Source organism: Apteryx mantelli, chromosome 10 (assembly GCF_036417845.1).
Source record: "Apteryx mantelli isolate bAptMan1 chromosome 10, bAptMan1.hap1, whole genome shotgun sequence".
Classification (NCBI taxonomy): Eukaryota; Metazoa; Chordata; class Aves; order Apterygiformes; family Apterygidae; genus Apteryx; species Apteryx mantelli.
The window spans coordinates 24,680,307-24,694,842 of NC_089987.1; the positions used below are offsets into that span (position 1 = coordinate 24,680,307).

Genomic DNA, 14,536 nt, shown 5'->3' on the forward strand with positions numbered 1-14,536 from the left:
ATGCTTCATTAAAGAAGGTTTGTAAAGCCCCGTGCTGGAGGAAGGTGTTTGCCATCCCTTCAGTGCGTGTCTCATCCCAAACCTTTCCAGTCAGGAGGGTTTTGCTTTCTGACTGCAGGTTTTGAGCAGATAAGTGGATTTAATGCATCAAAAGAAGGCAAACCATGCAAAAGCCAGTGCTGGAAGAACGTACTTTCCAGTGGGTGAATGTCTAGGGAGAATTTGTAAGCGTTTGGTGCTATTAGAGCCAAAAAGCCGTGAGAGACAAAAGGAAATGGCCTCCTCGCACCAAAACAAGGTTGTGCTTTAGTCGCGATTTGTCAGCCAGAGCACCACGTTAGAAGAAGTACATGGGAACTGACGACAGAAAGCCAAACGACAGGAAAAACAACACAACAGCGGGCAAGCCTGCATGCCTGCCAAAAACATGCCGGCGGGCTAGGGGGCAGGCCCCTGTGAGGGACAAGCTCGGAGCCCCGAGGGAACGCAGCGACCCTGAGCTCTAGCGCCACCGGAAGCGCCACCGCCTCTGCGCCGCCCCCGGCGGAGGCCGCGCAACCCTCGCAGAGCTCCGCCTCCGCCTGGCCCCGCTTCCGCTTCCGGGTCGCGGCGGCGGCTCTCTTTGCTGCTCCGGGTTACGACCATGGCGGCACCCGGCGTGGAGGAGCAGGGCGGCCAGGAGTGGCTGGACGCCACGTCGGCGGCCCGCCAGGCTCCGGAGCCCAGGTGGGGCTGGGCAAGGGGCCGCGGCCGAGGAAGAGGACGGGGACGGGGACGGGGACGAGGAAGGAGCAGCGCGGCCGCGGGGGGCTGCCGCGAGCTGCGGGCCTGGGGCGGGGGGCGGCCGGCGGGTGCCGTGCCGTGCCGGAGGCCCCAAGGCCCGGCCCCGCGGTGCTCGGGACCGGGCGCCCCCTGGGTGCTTCGCCGCGTCCGTGTGAGCTGCGCCCCCGGCCCTGCTCCCAGGCGGGGGCTCGGGGCCTGGCCCTGCGCCGGGTGGGGCCGCCGCGTTCCCCCCCGCCGGGGCGAGCGGCTGCGGGGGGCGTCCCCGCCGGAGAGTGGGAATCCCGAGAGCTTTGTGCCAGGCAGGCTTTTCTCTGAGGCGTCCCTGGAGTCCAGCCTGTCTCTGGGGCGCTGTGGCAAGACATGGTTCTTTGGTGCAGTGACTGTGCCCAGCAGGCCCCTGTTGCGCAGCAAAGAGAGACCTATTTCCCTCCCTGTGGTTAAAAGAGTTATGGTTAAGTCCTGGGCACAGGAGAAGGATGATGGAGGATAATAAAGCTTACGCGAAGGAGAGAAAAAATATTCTGAATCTGGTGGGAAACTTGCAAAAGATCTGATCCAGCTAGCACAAAGCTTCTCCTGCTGAAGTCCTGCAGCTCAATTTCTGCCAGACAGGATGTTGCTTTTTTGCAGCATGTCTGGATGCTGTAGGATCTGTGTACCTCCAGTGATGCATTTTCCCGGGCAGGGCTTCCTACTGGTGCCAATAGCCTGAGAGTTAATGAGTCAGACCCAGCTTAGGGTGCCATCACTGAGAAGTGGGTGCGTTTCACTGTCAGTGGGCACTTGAGTCAGCTCCCGGGGTTGTGTCATGGCTTGGTGTGTGAAGCTGTTGCTTGGACCCTGGAGATTTTTACATATCCTGCTGTTCAGATCTGATGCCTCATCTCTTCTTTTGCAGGTTTGTGTATGAAAACAAGAACATGTCTTCTTCTAAAGTCTATGTCTTGCAGCCTTGGATTGCAAATCTCTTGGTGAATTATGACCAGCTGGATACCAATGAGAATCTCCTGGCAGGGCAGGTGCTGCGGGTAGGTACCAAGGGAACTGTCCTAACTTACACAAGCAGCATTTGAAATCTGAATTCCTGAAAATATTCAACAATTCCCAGTTCAGTGGTTCTGGATAGGTGACTCCTCCTTCTCAAAGTCTCCGTTTTTTTTTTTTTTTTTTTTTTTTTTTTTTTTTAAAGGTGTAGTAACTGTGCTTTGGCCAACTCTCGTGGCTTTGGCTAACTTTTGTGCCTCTGGTGTGTGTGATATGCTCTTGTGCAAAGAGTCTGCAGTCTCTAAAGCCTGTCTTTCCTCCAAGTCTCCCACTTGCAGTCTGCCTTCCTCTTCTCTGTGTCCTGTCTTTTGTTTTGCCACATTATTTGGGATGAGTGGGCCTGATAGTGGGTGGCATAAGGCAGAAGTGGGACCTGCTGAGGAAGAGGATGTTCTGAGGATATCACAGAATCTCAGAATGGTTGAGGTTGGAAGGGACCCTTAGAGATCAGCTAGTCCAACCCCCCTGCTCAAGCAGGGTCACCTACAGCATGTTGCCCAGGATCATGTCCAGATGCCTTCTGAATATCTCCGAGGATGGAGACTCCACAACCTCTTTGGGCAATTTGTTCCAGTCTCTGTCATCATCACCGTAAAGAAGTTTTTCCTTATGTTCAGATGGAAATTCTTGTATTTCAGTTTGTGCCCATTTGTCTCTCGTCCTGTCGCTGGGCACCACTGAAAAGGGTCTGGTTCCATCCTCTTGATACCCTCCCTTCAGATATTTATACACACTGATGAGATCCCCCCTCAGTCTTCTCTTCTCCAGGCTGAAGAGGCCCAGCTCTCACAGCCTTCCCTCCTATGAAAGATGCTCCAGGCCCTTCCTCATCTTCGCAGCCCTCCGCTGGACTCGCTCCAGTAGCTCCAAGTCTCTCTTATAGTGGGGAGCCCAGAACTGGACACGGTACTCCAGGTGTGGCCTCACCAGGGCTGAGTGGAGGGGGAGGATCACCTCCTTCCACCTGCTGGCAAGGCTCTTCCTAATGCGGCCCAGGATACTATTGGCTGTCTTGGCCACAAGAACACACTGCTGCCTCATGGTCACATGGTCTGGAGTTGCAGTATCTGTCCTGTCCGATGGTGAGCCTAGGGCCTGGTGAGACCAAAATAGGTAGTCCTCTCCTGCATGCTGGCTGATCTGGGAGATCCTCTTGCTTTGTGATTCAGGGCATGGGACTCTAGGTCACAAAACCTGCTCCTGCTTGGCTCCTGGAAAGCTTTAGCAATGTGCAGTGCTGACTAAGTCTTTGGACAGTGACCTATCCAACATGGCAGAAGAGAGCTTTAATAAGGGAACTCTTGCCTATTTGAGGCCCAATGGATTGAATAAAAGGAAGAAGGAGGAAAAACAACTGAGCTGAGACAGTGCTGCTGTGCTTGCTGACTCCTTTCACGTGCTGTTTGGAGCTGTGACACTCTCCTTAGCCCCTTTGTCTCTTTGTAACCCAGCAGCATTTTCTCTGTCTCAGAGCAAGCATTGTGGAGGGCTGAATTATTGTTAGCTGTGGGCTAATTATTAAGATAATTACATAAGTGTAAAATATGTAACTGAATAATGCTTCACGGTCCCTTTTGTGGTATGGTCAGATGAAGATGCTGTGGAACAACTGGGTGCACAAATAGATATGAGACCCAACAAGGGTGGGACGTGCAGTTTCTATCTTGTGCTTGGTTGTACTTTTGACCTGGCTACTGGAGAAACCCAGCTCCAGTGCTCTGTTTTGTTGGTCTCTCTGAGACCTGGGAAACTGGTAGCGAGATCCTGCTGTGGAAACCATTGTTTTCAGCTGTTTTTTCAGGTCAGTCTTCTACTGTCTGTTGTGGAAACAGAGGTGTTTGAGGCAGCTCAGATGGCTCCTTACTAACAGGAGGAAAAAGGAGAAAGATTTGTGATTTAAACGGAAGAAGAGAGGAGATGGGGAGAAAAAATGACAGTGAGAGAAGACTCTGAGGTCCTGTTTGAGGTGGGGGGTGGTGAGATTACTGTTTCCCGCTTTTTGGCTCACTCCCAGTTGGGAGCATGGACTAGGGCAGACTGGGGCTAACCCACAACTCCTCGCCTGCTCAGCATGTAGATGTAGAACTTGGCAGGGCAGGCCGATGTTTCCCCCAAGGGTCGCTTTGTCACAGCGTGAAGTTGGCTTAGTACTGGCTCAGGGTTGGTATACCAGGAACTTTATTCAAGGGAAGGGAATGACTTTAATAACTCTGCTAGTTAGTGCAGTTCTGTGTCTCCCTCTGCTTCATTAGAGCATGTGTCCTAAGCCTGCCCAGACTGCTTTGCCTTCTTTCCTGCAGCTGACTTGGACAAAAAAATGCTTTGTTGTGGTTTCTCCCCCACCTTGCCTTTGATTGCTCTCCCCAGCAATGCTACCACAAATGTGATATGTCCCCAATTTCATTGTAGTGCTGAGTCTGCTTGGTCCAGACAAGAGGTATGGGCACATACAGGACCCCTGAGCCTTGGGGTGAGCTTTACCCTCTAGCCTAATGGTGACCTCGTCTTCTAAGAGTCTAGGCTCCTGACTAAGCATGGTGTACTCTCTCTGTTCACTGGGAACACTGTGAATGAGACTTTTATTTTTATTTTTTTATTTTCTCCTCAATCTTTTGATAGGTTTTGAGTGACCCGAGCACTCCAGGCCAAGCCGGGGTGCTCCGAGATGCCGTCCTGCAGGTCTCAGATGGGTCCTACTACATCCGCGTGGTCATTACTTCAGAAGCTCTGCAGGCCGAAGAAAAGTGGGTTCCATCTTGACTTGGCTGTGGCTGGGACAGCTGCTCACCACAGCTGCTAGTGGGGCTCCTGGCTGGCCTTGTTTCAGGTTCTGTTAAGCTAAATCAATGGCAGGGTGGGAAGTCTGTGTGGAAGAGCCAGCTGCTGCTAGAAGAAGCAGGCAGGAACACTGGCACTCAGTACTCCAGTCATGGCCAACTAGGATGTACAGGGGTGTGATGGAAGAAATTGAGATGCCACGCAGACATCGTTAGAAATGTTTAAAGAGCCTATGGCCTTTGTGAAAGGAGTTAGAGCATTAACCATGGTGGCCTGACAGGCTTTAATTTAGGGAGGCAAAAGCTAGCCAATTATTGGATATTTGCACACTTTGCTGCCTAGTCTGTGGTTGGCATGTCTTCCCCATCAGTCTTTCATAAAAAGAATTGTTTGTATGTTTGCTTGGAGGAAAGGGGAAAGCTTACAAATTGACCCAGTAGGAAAAACAGAAGGAAAATGCCTTGGATACACCTGTAATGTTTTCTTACTCGCAATTAAATGGCTCTCTGCTAAGGGGGTTGTTATTTGTTGGTAGAGGAGAAATAGCAGTAGCTAGGGTCTCAGGGACAGGAGGGGATGTATTGTCCTGAACTGGGAAATGTACACTACTTGGCCATGTCCCCAGTTGCAGGATTTTGTGTTCCGCCTCTGGTGTTGCTGCTTGGAGCAGTGGCTGATTCTGGCTCTTGCTAGCTGTGGAGTACCGGGTGGATGCCTTGCTGCTCTTTCTACATGCCATATTGTGTGTTTGGGGCTAAGTCTAGAGATCGAAAAACAGGTATCGAAGCCTGGCATAGAGACTTAATCCTGACTCAGCCACCTGCTCCTTCAGTGCTAGCAGCTTACCTCAGTTTCCCCATTTGGACATAACCTCCCTGTTTTCCAGCTGGTAGTAGTGACTGGCTAGTTGCTAGTGCTGAGCCAGGGATAAAAAGCAGCTCTCAGCATTGTGCTGTGTTCAGTCCCTGACATTCATTCTGAGGCGTGTTCCAGTGCGCCCCTGTGTGGTTGGAGTAGCTGAAAGGGGAGCTATGCTATGTTTCTGGGTGACTCCTTTCTTCATCTCTCCAAGATGGTCCTGCTCTGCTCTTTTCCTAGTTCCCACATGCAGCTCAGGCTTTCCAGCCTTATTTGCAGAATTATCGTCTTGCAGAAGTACACAGTGTGTTTCCGGGAGGAGGCCAGACTGGTAAGGCTCTGTTGTTCTCTGATGAGTGAAGGTGACTTGTTCCCTGACCTTGCCTTGCTTCCTGCATGCTTTTATGCTTTGAGGCACTGATGGGGCTGTATCAAGGGGCCAGAGTCAAATGAGGGCTGGCTTAGCTCCTCTCATGCTGCTGGAAACCCTTTCACCCCAACAGGTCTTTGGTCTTCAGCTCCTGGAAGGGTCTGTGGCAGTGAAGAAGGCCTGTCCTGGGTGCTGGATGACAGGGCAGGGGGTGGCATGAGCCTTTCCTGGGGGCATGGCATACCTCCTCTAGGGTCAGCAGAAGCCTCGTCTCCCTGGCCATCCTGCTGCTGCCTCTTGCTGTTCTGCAGCTACCAGCTCCATGCCCAGAGGAGGCCTGTGCCACTTGCTCATGGCAGAGAGCTCCCTGCTCTCCCCTTGCACAGTTCCAGAGTGCCCTTCTGGCCTCAGGCTGGTGGCTTTTGGAGGGTCTGCTGCTGCCTGTTGGAGCTGGGTGCTAGTCCTTGGTCTGTTCCTACTTGGTGTCCATGATTGCTGTGTTCAGACTTTCTACTGATGGGGTCTTTGGGGAGCCAGAGCAGCAGATTAAACCCTCTTGACACTGAAAGAGCTGTGAACTGACCCAGGAGGGTCCAAAACCCCCTCTTGAAGGGGAGGGGATGACCTGTTCCTTGTGGGTGTCCCTCACTGAGGCTGGAGGGTTGCTAGTGGTGCTTGGGTGGGTTCATGTGTGCTCACTAGCCCTGGAGGTGGGGAAACCACTCACCTGTGCCTTATGGTCTCCCTTTGCCCCGCAGGAAGACTGCGAATTTTTTCTCACTGCCCAGCAGTTCATTGTGCTGCCCATGGAAAGGCAGAGGTTGGAGTCGTCAGATGGGTATGTCCCCAGGTGTGGGCTGGGGGACTCTGGTTTGTGGGCTCCCTCCTCTTCCTGGAGCTATGCTGACAGCATCTGCCCCATAGTGCTGAGGCTGGGAGTCCTCAGCACAATAGTGTGCATTGGTAGTACCAGGCTGGAAGCTCTGCCAGTATGACCTGAGTGTGGTGGAGATCTTCCACCCTTTGAAAGAGGATTTCTCTGTGTGGCAAGCTTTGAAGGAGTGTGTGCACTGGAGGAAATGCTGGATCAGTAACTGGTCCCTCTGTCATTCCAGGAACCAGGAGCCCTCGGTGCTACGGAAGATAAAGGAGCTGTGGCTGTAAGTACAGGGCTGGTGATTGCTGGGGAATATATCCGGACACCATCCTTGATTAGATGCACGCAGGCTCTGTACATCGCTAGCACTGGCTAGGGAGGGCAGCCACGTATTATGGCAGCTCCAGATTAATCTGTGTGACTCCTTGCCCCGGGATGTGACAGAACTTAGTAGAAAGTGCAAAGCAAGGCACTTAAATGAGTGAGGCTGAGCAAAAGCCCTGCATAGCTTGTTCTTCACTCCTGCATCTCCCAAGGAGCCCCAGCTCTGGAGACCTGGAAGGTTCCCCATAGGCCTGTCTCCAGGAACAAGGCTCCCTGACGGGTGATATTGGGATACTGAGAGGAGCCCAGTGGCTGGATCTGGACCCCAGTGGGGAATCCACTAGTTCCACAAGCTGCTTCTTCCAGGACAGGGTGCTTGGTTTGTAAAGTTCTGTACTGGCAGCTGCGGAGGGCTGCTGGCTGGCATGTGCCTTGGCCCTAACCCGGCTTTCTCTCCTCGATCATTACAGGAGGAGTCTGTCTCTGAAGAGTGACCCCAGCTCAGGTAAAGGGTTGTGGAGGAGCATGTAATGCTGTGGCTATCTGGGGGTGAACAGAGTGGGGGACTCATGGCTCTTCTGAGCTTGGTCTGGCTCTTCTGAGCTTAGTCTGTGTTAGGCAGGTGCAGCACAAACATCTCCGAGTGACCCCTTTCACAGATGAACTGAATGATGGGGTCCTGAAGTTGGACAGGGTGCCATGCCTGACCCAGCCTGGCCAGCCCTGGTTCTGTGAGAAGCCCCAAGCATGTTTTCGCCGCAGAGACCGGGGTGGATCTGCCCTCAGTCACCGGGATAGTGGGGAACAGCAATGTGTCTGTTGCCTCTTGCCCCAGCGTCTGGGAACCTTAGTTACTTCAGGGATGCTTTGCTCTGTGGCTATATTTCTCTTGGTAAGGAGAGAAAGAGGCTCAGAGCAGTGTTGAAAGGCAGTGTTGCTAAGCAGAGGAAATGCTGAGTTTTATGTGTTTCCCTGGGTTTCAATGCATGTGACAGTCATGTGCTGGAAAGTAAAAGCATCTGCAAGTGGGGCTGCTTAGGGCACATGCCTGAATTAAGGCGTCTTTCATGCTAACATGCCTGTGTTGTTCTTGCTCCAGAGCCATCCATCTCTCAGCTGATTGATGTGATAGGGCAGAACCAGCTTGAGGTTTTGAAGCAAAATGCTGAGGAATGCTTGGATTTACAGATGCCCAAAGAGCTGCCAGCAGCAGAGAAGGTCGAGCTTTTTGTGACCCAGTGGGAGGCAGAACGCAAGAAAGAGGTCAGTCTGGGCTGCTGTGAACGAGTCTGACCTGTAGCTGTGTCTGTGACTGAGACAGGGCTGTGCCACCTTGTGGAGATAGGCTGCTCTGGGGGTGGGTGGGAGAAGGAAGGGGAAGAGCAATGGGCAGAGCTGGAGGTTTGTTGGGGAGAGAAATGCATATTCAGCTGCCGGCTTTGGGTGAGCTCCTGCTGCTAGGGTGAGACTACACAGCAGAAGCCAAGTAATGCTTCTCATTTCAGCCAAGCGAGGATGTCTTCATGGTCCCGGCCAGCATCCTGGTGATCCCTCCTGAAGAGGAGGCAGTTTGCAATGCCTCCAAGGCAGGTCAGTGCTAGGGCTTCACCTGGAAGGTTGCAGGTGGGCAGTTCAGAGCCCAAGCTTGTGAAATAGGGGACTTTAACATGGTTATGGACTGAGCACAACACTTGGACACCTAGAAGCTGAAATTTTAACAGCTTCAGGCCCTCAGATTGCAGAGCATCCTGAGAGGTTTTTGTTCGTTCTGCGAGGTGTGTAGGTCATGAGCCTGCTTGGCACATTGCCTTTTTGACATCTTAGTTCCTATACTTCTGAGGTGCTGAAATTCCTCTAGGCCACCTGGGCCTCTCTGGGATGGGGAGAGGGCTTCATTTGCTCTGGCTGTGCAGTGTGCTGGGATGTGACCAGTAGTGCCTCTGTCATTGCAGATGTGTGTGAAATGACTCCTGGGAAGAGCAGTGACGACAGGATGGTGCCAGGTGACCAGAGTGCCGTATCCCAAATCAGCCGTGAGTAGCAGGACTTGCAGCTCCAGTCCAGACTCTTAGTATTTTTCTCTGAAGTTTACTCAGCCCATTTTCTTCCTGCATTAAGCAGAGGAGTAAGTACCTGCAGAGGTGGGTCTCTGGGAGACCAGGCACTTGTAGCTTTGCATTGAGCAGGCAGGCAACAGTCCCATTCCTGCTGTCTTCTTGCTGAGCGGCATCTATCTGCTGTGCTGGGAACACTTTCCTGCAGTCATCTACAACAAATGCCAAGTGCCTTGGAGAGGAGGTAGCAGGTTTCTTGGGGCACTGCTTGTTGGTGGTGGAGAGGCTGGAATGGCCTGACTGCTGTGACCCAAGGGGAATGCTCATTCCTGTGGTGTTTGGCCTTTGATCGAGTCACCTGTTGGAGCATGGACTCTGCACTGACACAGCTTTGGCTGTCGATATTTCTGCCCTGGGCCAGGCCTGTGTCACCCCATCCTGGTTGGGCACAAGCTTTGCTGCAGAAGCACCTGCAAGAGCTCTGTGCGCAAGAGGAGCCCAGGGGAGGAACTGCTGCTCTGAACAGTGCAAGATCTGATCCAGGCTGACACCAGGAAAGATGTATGCTTGTGGTGGCAACTCTGTCCCTGCATGTCCCTCATGGGGACCAGGTTTGCAGGGCATTTGCCCTGAGCAGCTTCTACAGGGTTTCTCATCTACCAGGGTGCAGAAGGATGGCAGTCCTGTTCACCTCCTACTGGGAGTTGTGGGCTCTGTGAGCATGATGCAGTGGTGCCCCAACACAGCCAGCTGGCTCTGCCTCTGCCTGCCTCGGCAGTGAGATGGCCAGTCTCTCTGGTAGTCCCACCAAAGAAAGGGTGCAAAGGGAGATCTTTGTCCTGCCTGCCTGCACTCTATGCAGTGTCTGGCTCCCCTCTGCCTGGTAGAGGGGCTGGCTGAAGTCTTAGAAGGAACCTGGCTGAAATGAGGCTGATGGGAATGGGCAACCCAGGGCAGTGGTAACCTCTAGCACCCCAGTTCTGGCTGGAAAGAAGTTTCAGAGCCTCCCTTGAGCACCGTCTCTCTGTCTGAGACCCTGCACACAGTTCTTTGTAGCCATCACAAGGTTGGAAGTGGCAGGCAGGGTTGGGATGGGAGTGGACAGCAGCTTTCTTGGCTCTGCAGTTCATCAAAATCAGTTCCCTGACTTGTTTTTGCAGCTGTGGAGTCAACAGCATTGTCACAGAGCTCAGAGGCATCTCTAGAAAACCCCTGGGACAGGCTTCCTTCGATGTCCTTGACTTTGACCTCCTCAGAAGGTGAGTCCCTGCACTGTGCAGGGTGCAGTGTGTCTCACTGGGAGCAGACAACCCCTCTTCTCTCATTGGATGAACACACAGCTCCTCTTTGATGCTGGACTTCTTTCCCCTGGCCAGGAAATAATGCTATGTCTGCCTTAGATCTCCAGTGTTAGGTTCTCTGTGCCTGCCTTGTGTCAGCTCTGATGCCCACCTCCCTAGTCTCGCATGTTAGGACAGGTTGTGCTCCCCTGTGGTACCAGCAGTATGCCCCTTTCCTTCCTGCCCAGTGTGACAGTGTTTTCTCTCTTACCAGAGAAATCCCTTCGTCAGGATTCTCCACGTGCACCAGAGGCCCAACTGAACATGGCTGCTGACAGCAACACCCCTGACTTGCTGGAACCATCTAGCCAGGACTCTCCCGAGAGCTTGCTGCAGGATGCCCCAGTGGAGACTTCATCCCCCTCGCTGCTCCACTCATACGGCAGTACCAGCTCTGTGGAGGCTGGCACGTCTCTGGCAACATCAGCTGCAGAGGCAGCCTGCAGAGCCCCCTCTGCTGCTCAAGACCCACAAGTATTGGGATGCTCCCAGGCCAACCAGTTGTCTCTCTCTCCAACTTTTCCTGTCCTGCCCAGTAGCCGTTTGGCATCCTTAACTGAAGGGGCACCTCACAGAGAGCAGGCGGACTCCAGTGGCACAGCTTTCCCTCCAGATGTGACAAATGTTGGCCTGGCTCATGCTAGGACCCAGGGGGGAGAAGCCCCATGTGGCAGCAGAAAGTCTGTGGGTGCTAAGAGGAAGCTGTTGGTGGGAGACAGCCAGGCACTGCCTGACCTGCGTAGATCCCTCCGGGGACTGCAGCACAAGCAGCATTGCAGTGGTGTCCCCCAGGGCAGTGAGAGAGACACCAGCAGGAAGCTGGAGTTTCTGAGCACCCAGGAAGCAAAGAAGAGCAGAAGAGAGGAGACCAGGCTGCAGCATGGAGAGGAACCCCCCGAGGAGGAGGATGAGCAGGCATCCTCAGCGAGTGGTCTGGACTCCAGGCTAGAGCAGCGTGGAGCTCTGCAGCCGGTAAAGATGAAGTGGCTGGTGGCCTCTCCTTGTCTCTGTGTAACAGTGCCTGGCTCTGGTGGGGTTGTGCAGTTGAAAGCAGGTGTCAATGGAGACTGGGTGGCCCCAGCAGAGGCAGCCCTCCTTGTCTCCCAAAGAGGCATAGCAGAGCTGCTACACGCAGGGTCCAGAGAGGGTCTGGCAGTGGGGTGCTGGGCGAGGATGTGCTCTTGCTGGGGAGGGAGCATGTGCCCTAGCTGGGTGGAAATCAGCACTCCCCTGGAGCCTCTGCCACATCTCCAGGTGAAGTAAGATTGGAAGACCTGGGACTGAGTGAGGGAGAGACCCCTGACTTTCTCTCTGCTTGTCAAGGTCTTGGGATGTGTGGAGGTGTGGTGTCGCTTTTGTGGCTGATCATCCATGGGAAGGCAAGCCAAACTCCAGCTCTAGGTTCACTGTCCCCTTCCCTTCTGCAGTATGTGAAGGAGAGGCCGGTCCAGTACATATATGAGGCCCCATCACCTGAGCTCTGCGAGCGAATAAGATCTGTCAGGTCAGTACAATGATGGGCTTGTTCAGCCATGTCTCATCCACAGCCCTGAGTGAAGCCAGCTGTGCCTGGAGAACAGGCACAGCTAGCTACTGCTGTGCTAGCCCTAGGGCTGCTGGCCCTGTGGCGCCTGGACACTGCTATTTGCATCCCAGGATACAGTCCCCTTGGGGACCCCTGCATCTTTGCTGGGCCTTGAACTCTGACTTACCCCTCACAGCACAACGGAGACCCGCTGCGTCCCCTGCCCGGGCAGCCAACTGTGTGCCTGGGCAGACAACTTCATGTGCCCCCAGTCTCCCTTCCCTGACACAACGTTGCCAGCTGGGTCCCTTCTCACCCTGGCTCACATTTTTGTTTTTGCAGGATCTCGAAGGCAATGCTGAAGTGGGCCTGCTGGATCCTTACGGACAGGGAGGTGGAGTCCTGAGCCAAGACCTTGTGGAGCCTGAGCGCGCTATGAGTGGCCTCTTGTCTTATTTGTTTACTGGTTCATCGAAACAAACTCTATTTAGAGCTGTGTGGGAAGAGCAATTGAGGGGGGAGGGAGGACACGACCAGAGCCCTTGTCCCTAAGGGGGCAGCTGAATGGTGTTGGCCTGGCTTTGGAGACCCTGGCTCCAGAGATGCTGGGGACATGACCTGTTAGAGGTTAGCACCGTTATGTTGGGAGGGGGAAGGGAGCTGTGCGGCAATGCTGCTGGTGAGTGACCCAGTGCACAGCCTGTGCATGAGCTAGCCTCCTTTTCCCGCCTCCTTGGCACACTGTTCCTTCATGGAGGCATCACAGCCTAGTACAAATGACCTGGCCTAGCCAGCAGGTAGGGGACTTGTTCTGATCCCACTGTAGAATAGGCAGCAGTGATGGCAGAGATGCAACCTGATCCCCTTCTGAAGTCAGTGCAGTAGTTTGGAGGTTTATTGATTGGTTTGGGTAGGGTCCTGTGCTATTCATTACAAAATATCCTTCAGGGTTATGCAGTGGAAATTAAAAATAAAAAGCATATATTTTTTAAATACACAGCTCTTGTATAAAAAAAAAATATTGGGGACAGGGGGAAGCAAGCATCTTCCTTTTTGTGGTAAACATCAGTGCAAGTAATGCATTTGGTCCAGAGTTGGAGTGGAGGTGATCTGCTCACAGTTGGCACAGGAGAAAGCCAGGTGGTTTTGGGGGTGATGCTGGTGATAGCTGGAGAGCTGCAGGGATGGAGAGGCAGATATGGTTGTGCGTTCCGAAAGGCTGGATCACTCATAGCAGGGATTACAGAGCTGCACTTTGAAATGAGATGGTTCCTGTTCCCTCTGATACAAATCTGGGTTTTGAGGTGATGGAGAAAGTGTTAACCCCTGTGAACTGAGGAGTGGAAGGTAGGCTGGGAGCGGGGAGGCTGATACGCCTGGTGACAGGACCCTAGTAACACTGTTAACAATGTCTCAGCTGAATTGCGCAGCTGGGTTGTTTGCACCTCTGCTGCCTGCTCTGCCCCCGATCCATTCCTAAAATTGTCAACTTTCCCTGTTATCATCCACAGCCCACAAGTGTGTCAGCAGAGGCAATCCAGGGAAGGCAATGCTGCTTGGCATGTCTCTGCTCTGTTGCTCATCTGCCCTTTGGGTGGACTCCAGCCTGGCCCAGTGCTGGGAAACTGTGCCCTGCTTAGGCTGCGTGCTGCCCCAGGTAGTGGGCAGGAGAAGCAGCTGCAAGTCCGTGCCCTTCTGGGAACTGCTCATGGCCTGGCCCTCGGTTCAGCTTGGCTGGCAGCCCCAGCCCCTCTGTGATGAGGCCCCAAACAGGCTGTTCCTGCAGCGAAAGGTGGCTGTGTTGCCTTCGTAACAGCTGCTGGAGGAAAGGATGAGGCTGGCTGGCCCCTCAGCTGCACCCACGCAAATCTGGCATGGAAGCAAGGTGCAGAGCAGGCCTGGGGTGCTCTGCGGCCTTTCCCTGTGCTCTCTGCCCAAGTTGCGTTGCTAATCACCCTGTCACTGTGCGCTTGCTTGCAGGGTTTTATTGGAAACAGTGCGGCAGCATGCAGGGGCTCACTGTCCCAGGGCTGGCTCCCCCTGGCCCGGCACTGGGCTTCTTTGGTCTAGGGTTGAGTCTTGTGCATTCACAACAGTTTGTGCTGCAGCTTGTGGCTGGTCTCCTTTTGCTTCTGCTCCAGGCTGCAGCTCCTCTGGTGTGTCCTCAGCGCCGGGCTGGTCCCGCATCACAGCATCTGGAAAGGCCACAAATACTGGTGTTAGTGTGGAGCAAGCCATCGCTGCCACCACACTCCCTTTAGGAAGGGGCAGGAGAGTGCCAAGTCTCCTGTCGCCCAGCCTTACCTGTGGTGTCCAAGGACGGGCTGGGCTCGCTGGTCACCTCTGGGTCCACAAGGGAGTTGCGTTTGTTCCTCCGTTTCAGCACAGGTGACCGCCGCAGACGAAGGGGGATCATTGCATCTGGAGGAAACAAAATGCAGCAGGGCATTACATAAGACTGCTTGAGCTTGAAGGTGAAGTGAGGAGAGGACAGGCGAGGAGCTGAGAGCACTAACGTTATGAGAGCAGTGGTCTGGATGTGGCCACAATGAACGTGGCTGCCCCAGTGTGCTGTAGAAAGCA

At 53.7% G+C, this 14,536-nt stretch overlaps 2 protein-coding genes across 4 annotated transcripts in view; one reads left to right on the plus strand and one right to left on the minus strand.

Moving 5' to 3' along the window:
- The first annotated feature begins 621 nt into the window (after positions 1-621).
- ACD (ACD shelterin complex subunit and telomerase recruitment factor) lies at positions 622-12,950 on the plus strand. Of its 3 annotated transcripts, XM_067302789.1 has the most exons (14): positions 622-726; positions 1,682-1,811; positions 4,447-4,571; positions 5,704-5,794; positions 6,592-6,671; positions 6,949-6,993; positions 7,505-7,539; positions 8,134-8,297; positions 8,540-8,624; positions 8,987-9,067; positions 10,249-10,347; positions 10,643-11,400; positions 11,856-11,932; positions 12,296-12,950. In XM_067302789.1, exons 1-14 carry the CDS (start codon positions 644-646, stop codon positions 12,357-12,359), a joined length of 1,917 nt encoding a protein of 638 aa, XP_067158890.1. In that variant the 5' UTR covers positions 622-643; the 3' UTR covers positions 12,360-12,950. The 3 variants fall into 3 exon arrangements, with proteins under 3 accessions (XP_067158890.1, XP_067158892.1, XP_067158891.1); XM_067302791.1 differs by lacking the exon at positions 1,682-1,811 and having other exon boundaries at positions 683-726; positions 4,447-4,654; XM_067302790.1 differs by lacking the exon at positions 1,682-1,811 and having other exon boundaries at positions 683-726; positions 4,447-5,794.
- A 60-nt stretch (positions 12,951-13,010) lies between these two features.
- The window catches only part of CARMIL2 (capping protein regulator and myosin 1 linker 2), a 37,391-nt gene continuing 35,865 nt past the window's right edge, over positions 13,011-14,536 (minus strand). Inside the window, exons 39-40 of the mRNA XM_067302788.1 lie at positions 14,258-14,374; positions 13,011-14,148 (exon numbers count right to left, since the gene is read on the minus strand). Coding sequence (XP_067158889.1) covers positions 13,970-14,148; positions 14,258-14,374 — 296 coding nt within the window. The 3' untranslated portion in view covers positions 13,011-13,969. The remainder of the gene's footprint in view (positions 14,149-14,257; positions 14,375-14,536) is intronic.